We start from the raw sequence: 8,105 nt of genomic DNA, 5'->3' as shown, positions 1-8,105 counted from the left end.
ATCTTTGATCATATTTTAATTGTTTTTGTTTTTACTGTTGTATCCTATTTAGTAAATGTTTTGTAAAGAAAAGTCTGAAGTTCATTAAAGAACAACAATACTAATGAACTGTTGTGGTTGTTTGTCTGTTTCTGTGTATTAGGTTTACAATTGTGAAATCACACTTTTTACTCATGATCTGTATTTGATACAATACATCAGCTACAACACCAATGTCACATCCTTAAACCATGAAGCTAAGATATTCAAATGATTAATTTATTCTAAAAGAGTCTCCAGGATCCAGGACAAAAAATAACTTTAGTCTATGTACATTTTGGTCTACAAGTTATGTATATGTATTTCTACCACTGTGACTATAATAACATCACATTACTTAGTGGTACTGAGCTAATGTTCCAAGTCTTCTGAACTAGTCACTGTATTTACAACTCTGTTGGTGTTTGGAATAGGTTTTAATCTGCTGCCCTCTGTGAAAGGTTTGGACACTCCTTTTAGCCTATATTTTCTGAATATATTTGTCATTGCTTTGGCAGATTTCTAGATAATGTGCATGGCATTACATTTTTACTGTTTACACAAAACCTCTCATATCTTAATTTAATTTCACACTGCGTGGAGGGCCTTAGATGAGGTAAGCCCTATATAAGTGTGACCGGTGTGTGCCTGCGGTGTGTAATCTTTATGGTTGTGGTGCGTAGAGTAGTCACAGGACACAGTTGTACTTTTAGAGACATTCTCTGTTTAATCTGGTCAGCATAAAACAGCAAAAATCAGCATGTGCCACTGCACCACAGGTCCAGCCCAAACTACAGAGGAGACGACTATGGAGTCAGCACCCATCGCATATGTTCTCATCAATGTACAATACATCAGAGCAACATCAGAGCTCAATATAACCTGAAATAAACCTAAACTATTATAACAGTGACAAATAAAGACAACATAATAACAAAAGGACACTTAAAACAAAGGATTACAAAAGAAGCCTGAACTCTTCCCAACACGGGATTTGCAAAAGGGAAGCTGAAGTCACGACCCTCGAATTAATACAAGTGCCTAAAGGGAACACACGAAGAAGAAGAAGTGAGAGGAGGACCAAGACAGCACAGTAAATCAAATACCAGATACGTTCAACACAATAATAAACAAAGGAACATTTTTGTGTAATTATAATACAGTAAAATATGAACCGGTTACATTTGTTATTACATATCACATATTAAAGAAAATATAAACTTGTGTTAATTTTGTGAAGAGGGTTGTCCAACAAGCACAGAAGTTTGGTTTGTTTAAAGTGTAACAAAAATAGAAGAAGTATACAAGAAATGAGAACAACTTAAAATAAGTTAGAATCTTCCACCAGCCACTTCACTAGTTCCTGAAAAAAGACCAAATACGGAAGAAAAGGAGAACTGCATTGCTTTTTACTTTCTTCATTCTTGTATGGTCTTCGGGCGCAGAAAGAGCAGGCAAAGCTGTGAATGTTTCTTTCCTGAATTTCCCTTTAGATCTAATGTAATCATCTTTGTGTGTGGTAGATCACTTGTGGGAGATAATGGATGTGTGTTTAGTGAAAAGAGCCGTGCACAGCAGCATACTCTGTGTCCTCTTTCAGGCAGGTGAGTTTATCAAAGTCAAAGAAAAATGTGAAATATTATTTAACTGAATAACTTTGTTTGTTTGTTTCAGTTGTGGCGAGCTCTTGTCATCTCGATCCTGACATTTTCATCACTTCTCTGACTTTGGAGGGTCTGAGCGGGTCCTGTTTGCTGATCCCATGTGATTTCAGACTTAAAGAAGGAAGAATATTCCCTGGCAACACAAACACTGCTGCTGCTGTGTGGATTCAAAACAAAAGCCAATTTGAAAGACCAAATTCAAATTACGTGGTTTTCAACAATAGCAGGACATCAGGGAACTATCCAATGACGATCACTGGAAACATGAGTCAGAAAAGCTGCACCACTGAATTTAATGATTTAAAAAGTGAATATACAGAGATATATTTCTTCAGAGTGGAGGCTGGCAGCTTCAGGTCTACAGCATCTTGTTCTCCTGTCAACATAACAGTAAGAGGTGAGAAATCTACAAAAAAACATTGATTTTTAAACAACTTAGAGCTATTTTCACGTTTACCACACATCACATTAAAACTGGGACTAGACAGGACTAAACAAGGACACATTACAATAGAAAAAGGACAATCTCAGTTTACTTCATTTTTTAAGCTGCATTTTGAACAAAAAGAGGAAGTCCTGTGTGGATTGGGCAACATCTAACACGCACTGCTGGCTTTGTGTTTCAAACAGCCTGTTGTAGTTCTGCCATATCCCACAGTGTTAAAGATACTGAGCCAACACTGAAACAAGATCAACTTCCATATCTACAATAAGACAGAAGCTGCAAATGGTCAATAACCAGATCTGGCTAATAATCAGGAAATAATAGAATATGTTTTGTTCCTCAAACTGAAATCAATGACAAAAACACTGACTTTGTTGTCAGTTGTACACAAAGCAACACAAACTAAAAAACAGTCCGACTTTCAAACAGACAAAAGGAAACTAATACACTTGTTTATGAATTATAATTTTATTATATTGAGCTCTGTATTTGTGAACTACTAACCATATAACTGAAAATTCTGACACAGGGAGAATATGAACCGTTTTTTCCCTTTTTCTTTCTTGCTCAATATCAACAATTGGCAAAATGTACAACTTACATTTTTGACGAATTAAGTAAATGAAAAAATAAAAACAGAAAGAAGAAAAAATATATAAATTGAATTAATTTAAAAATAAAGGGAGGAGAGGAAAAAGTATGGTAGTCTGGGTCCATGCACAGAGAACCCCTGGAACCCCCCTGAGGCCCCCAAAGGCCAATGTGTACTTAAATAAAGTTTTTAGGTACTGTATCTGTACTTTTACCATTTTACTGAAGATATTTGTTACTTTACATTCAAGAGCAGGTATCTTTACTTTCTACACTACATTTTAAACTAGATTGAAAAGTAGAAAGTCATTTTCATGGTTTGAAAAGTCATTTTAGCACGTTCATGGTGACATCCATCCCTCATGAAGGTTTTGAGTTCAAGTTCCAGCTTTGAGAAAATCTAAATTTTCTAGTGAATTTTATATAAAATTCAGATTCTTCTGTTGATTAAAGTCTTTAACAAAATCACAATTAACTCTTTAGCAATCAAAATCTGTGTGAATATATAAAAACATTTTGAACCAGTATTTCAAAAATAGATTTTTATGTTATTCTTTTACGTGAGGAATATTTTAGCTCCTGAATCTGGGCTTTTACTCAGGTAACGAAATTGAGAACTTATTCAATCAATAAAATCAATAAAATCCAAAGAAAGAAAAGGCTATGCTATGTTTTTTTGTTTTTTTTCATTGTTCAGACTCTCCCTGGAGTCCGTCCATAGAAGTCTTTGGTGATCAGACAGAGTCAGAGGTGGTGACTATCTCCTGCTCAGCTGTCACTCCCTGTCCACACGCCCCTCCTGAACTCACATGGGACCTCCACCAAGGCACTAACAGCATCACAGAGACCAACGGGACATTTACCACTAAAATCACACACACACTCACTTTGAAGTCTTCTCATGATGGATACAACCTCACCTGTTCTGCTGCGTATCCTGTGAATGGAGGAGGCTTAAAACGCTCACAAACAACCATCACTCTTAATGTTACACGTAAGAATCCCAAAACATTTTCTAATGTTGTAATAATCATTATACATCGCTTCCTTAATATATTGTTCCTCTTTTACCAGGGGCAGATCCAGGTTGGCAAGGCAAGTTTATTTGTAGAGCACATTTTGGACACAAGGCAATTCAAAGTGCTTCACACGACAGGAAATAATTTATTAAAATCACAAAGACATGACAGAAATCACAAAATAGTTTTATAAAAGTGAAAGAGTTCAGTCGTATGCACAGCTAAACAAAACTGTTTTCAGCCTAGATTTGAACATTGTCACAATAGAAGCCAGCAGGAGGCCGGTCCATGTTTAGTCCTGACTCTGGCACCAGCAGGAGGCCGGTCCATGTTTAGTCCTGACTCTGGCACCAGCAGGAGGCCGGTCCATGTTTAGTACTGACCCTGGCACCAGCAGGAGGCCGGTCCATGTTTAGTCCTGACTCTGGCACCAGCAGGAGGCCGGTCCATGTTTAGTCCTGACTCTGGCACCAGCAGGAGGCCGGTCCATGTTTAGTCCTGACTCTGGCACCAGCAGGAGGCCGGTCCATGTTTAGTACTGACTCTGGCAACAGCAGGAGGCCGGTCCATGTTTAGTCCTGAATCTGGCACCAGCAGGAGGCCGGTCCATGTTTAGTCCTGACCCCGGGCACCAGCAGGAGGCCGGTCCATGTTTAGTCCTGACTCTGGCACCAGCAGGAGGCCAGTCCATGTTTAGTCCTGACTCTGGCACCAGCAGGAGGCCGGTCCATGTTTAGTCCTGACTCTGGCACCAGCAGGAGGCCGGTCCATGTTTAGTCCTGACTCTGGCACCAGCAGGAGGCCGGTCCATGTTTAGTCCTGACCCCGGGCACCAGCAGGAGGCCGGTCCATGTTTAGTCCTGACTCTGGCACCAGCAGGAGGCCGGTCCATGTTTAGTCCTGACTCTGGCACCAGCAGGAGGCCGGTCCATGTTTAGTCCTGACTCTGGCACCAGCAGGAGGCCGGTCCATGTTTAGTCCTGACTCTGGCACCAGCAGGAGGCCGGTCCATGTTTAGTCCTGACTCTGGCACCAGCAGGAGGCCGGTCCATGTTTAGTCCTGACTCTGGGCACCAGCAGGAGGCCGGTCCATGTTTAGTCCTGACTCTGGCACCAGCAGGAGGCCGGTCCATGTTTAGTACTGACTCTGGCAACAGCAGGAGGCCGGTCCATGTTTAGTCCTGAATCTGGCACCAGCAGGAGGCCGGTCCATGTTTAGTCCTGACCCCGGGCACCAGCAGGAGGCCGGTCCATGTTTAGTCCTGACTCTGGCACCAGCAGGAGGCCAGTCCATGTTTAGTCCTGACTCTGGCACCAGCAGGAGGCCGGTCCATGTTTAGTCCTGACTCTGGCACCAGCAGGAGGCCGGTCCATGTTTAGTCCTGACTCTGGCACCAGCAGGAGGCCGGTCCATGTTTAGTCCTGACCCCGGGCACCAGCAGGAGGCCGGTCCATGTTTAGTCCTGACTCTGGCACCAGCAGGAGGCCGGTCCATGTTTAGTCCTGACTCTGGCACCAGCAGGAGGCCGGTCCATGTTCAGTCCTGACTCTGGCACCAGCAGGAGGCCGGTCCATGTTTAGTCCTGACTCTGGCACCAGCAGGAGGCCGGTCCATGTTTAGTCCTGACTCTGGCACCAGCAGGAGGCCGGTCTCTGAGATCCTCAGAGTCCGAGATGGTTCATATGGCACTAACATGTCCAAGATGTACTTTGGTGCTAGGCCATGGAGAGACTTGTACACAAGCAAAGCTGCTTTAAAGTAATCTTAACGCCTGTTTTGATCAGACTTTCAGATTGTGGGAGGGCCCCTGTGGGAGGGCCCCTGTGGGAGGGCCCCTGGGTGAGGGCCCCTGGGTGAGGGTTGAGATGGGAAGGAGAGTGAGGAATCTGAAGTGGGATTAGATGTTGCAAGGGGGACCCAGGGTCTGCAGTGAGGACAGGGGCAATGACAGGCATTGCTCCTGTCACAGATGGGTCCAAGGCCTTAAATGAGGAACTTATATGACTCCTGCACCGGCCGCAGTGAAGATTGTTGTGTTGCTGGTGCTGATGAGTCCTTCACTGGAGGCGGTGGAGGTGATTGTGGAGCAGCTGCTGATGAATCCTTTGGTGGAGCCTGTGGTTGTGGTGCTGCTGATGTTGAAACATTGGCTCGGTCTCTGACTGATGAAGCAGGAATTCTTCTCTAACTATCTGCTCAGGACCCTGTCCAGGCCTAATCCAATGCCTCAGAGCGTGGAGCAGGTTCTCGCTCAGAACATTTTGGAAGACAAAAACTGATGAAAAATAAAAATAAAAAGAAAGCACTAATAGCAGCTGGAGCAAGCAGGAAAGCGTCTGCACTTCCTGCTTGCTTGGATGCAGGAAGAGGTCAGGTTGGCTTGTATCATTATTATTCATTGCTCCTGTGTGTGGTATTATTGACATTAAACTAAACTAAAAGCCGTTTTGTTCTCAGGTGAAGCTGTTGTAAAGTGGCTTCCGGCCGTCATTGTCCTCATCGCTGCATTGATTGGTGTTCTTGTCCTTATTTGGTATGAGTCACAGGAACATATATCACAATATATTATCTATATGCAGGATTTTTAACTCTAAATGTTTTACAGGCATTTTAAATTTAGACGAGTACATTTACAGCCACCTCAGGTAAGAAAATAAAGTTCTATATTTTGTACGTGAAAAAAATATCAGAGAAAGGAAAAATACTGTGTGCAAATACTGATGAAGTTACCCACAGTTTTGTTTTTCTACAACATAATCTAAAAGTTATTTGAGAAGGGCTAAAACCAACTTGTGCTTGTGTTCATTTTTTGCAGCCAATCATGATCACAGAGTTATTTTTTATATTTAACAGATATTATAATGTAGCTTTAAAGATGATGTGTCTTAATATTTTCTCATGTCCATGTCATGTTCTTGTGTTCATTCCCAAAGGTCCAGACCATTGTGGAGGTTGTTCTAGAAGACCCAACTGAGGACAGCCTCCACTATGGAGACGTGAGATTCAGTGGAAAGAAGCCTGATCCAGTCCCCAGGAGCTCACAGGAGGAAACCGTGTACTCACATGTGAAAGTGTCCCACCATAACACCAGAGAGAGAGCAGAAATGTCCCATATTTACGCACACATTAAAAAGACATAACTCAAAGTGCAGTTGTTTCCCTGTATGTCAATTGTAATGCACTTTGAGTAGTTTTGTTTCATTTCTTCTTAAAGGTGCACTTTGTAACTTTACTGGAGGGGGGTGCGTCGCCCGCTTGTTTCCATGGAGATGCTGAAATAACCTTAAAACCGTGTGTCCATGGAGATAGAGACGTTTAATGCTATATTGTGGAAGATTAAGAGCACAGTTATAGTAATAACATCTCCAAGTTAAATAGTGACGTTTTAATTCATACATTTAATAGTCAATACTTGGGAAGGTTTTTTCTAGGGATAGAAGTATCATCATTCATTCTTAAAGATACATTTTCATTTATTTATACAGGAAAAGATGAGAGAATCAGGCCAGATTCAGTAAAGCTATTTTGCAGCAGGTACAATTTGTAGAACAATGTGTGTGAATGGAAATGAACTTAAGGCCATTCTAAAATAATAACTTATTGTCAAGAAAAATGGGAAGCTGTGTTCAGACATATTTGTATTACTTGCACTGTAAATAAAACTTTGGTCTACAGTTTGTAAAAATATCTAATCTCACTCTCATTTATTGGTCCAGTATCTTACATATTATTGTGTAAACATCACCTGAAATTAGACAATTTAATCACAAACATAAAAAGTGGGAAGATTATGCATTGTTTGGCCCTGGTTTATTCATCATTAAAAAGTCTTTGGGCTTCAGCCAGTAAACGTTTGCAGACTATTCATGATCTTAAAGCACTTCGGCCAGACTGGTGCAAATATATCTAGCTTATCTATTTTTTCTCAATTTAAAAATGCACTGATAAGATTTGGAGGCAGCATTGTTGTAAAATGTTACCAAAAAGTTAGACCTGTATTTATTGCATTGTTATTCAAGCACAGCTTCACTTTTCATCCAATATTGGACATTATTATAATCCTTTATCAGACAAGCACCGTTTTCATACACACTGCAAAAAGGAACATTTATCGGAGTTAAATCACTTTAATTTAGAAATGTGACTATGTATCTACTCAGCAGGTCTAAATAATTCAACAAGATGTTTTACTGCTTTCAATTCGTCAATGTCTTCAAACTAAACTTTTTTACAGGGGATCATTGTAATATTACCTATATTGTCTGTAATTTAATATATATACATATATATATATATATATATAAATATATATATATATATATATTTATATATATATATATATATATATATTTTCTTCTTCTTTTTTT

At 40.6% G+C, this 8,105-nt stretch overlaps 1 protein-coding gene and 1 long non-coding RNA gene across 2 annotated transcripts in view; both read left to right on the top strand.

Moving 5' to 3' along the window:
* Positions 1-1,439: 1,439 nt before the first annotated feature.
* LOC140364960 (B-cell receptor CD22-like) overlaps positions 1,440-8,105 on the top strand; it is a 29,925-nt gene continuing 23,259 nt past the window's right edge. The window contains exons 1-2 of the mRNA XM_072451333.1: positions 1,440-1,622; positions 1,693-2,079. Of these exons, the coding sequence (XP_072307434.1) occupies positions 1,559-1,622; positions 1,693-2,079 (451 nt within the window). The 5' untranslated portion in view covers positions 1,440-1,558. The remainder of the gene's footprint in view (positions 1,623-1,692; positions 2,080-8,105) is intronic.
* Positions 6,093-7,854, top strand: LOC140364451 (uncharacterized). Its single transcript, XR_011927700.1, has 3 exons — positions 6,093-6,271; positions 6,344-6,383; positions 6,672-7,854. It is a non-coding gene; the product is annotated as an uncharacterized lncRNA (long non-coding RNA).

This window comes from Eucyclogobius newberryi, unplaced genomic scaffold (genome assembly GCF_026437365.1).
Source record: "Eucyclogobius newberryi isolate DKJ021-1_F unplaced genomic scaffold, fEucNew1.0.hap1 SCAF_18, whole genome shotgun sequence".
NCBI classification, from domain to species: Eukaryota; Metazoa; Chordata; class Actinopteri; order Gobiiformes; family Gobiidae; genus Eucyclogobius; species Eucyclogobius newberryi.
The sequence above is the reverse complement of the archived record's forward strand: the minus strand, read 5'-3'. Positions and strand labels throughout refer to the sequence as shown.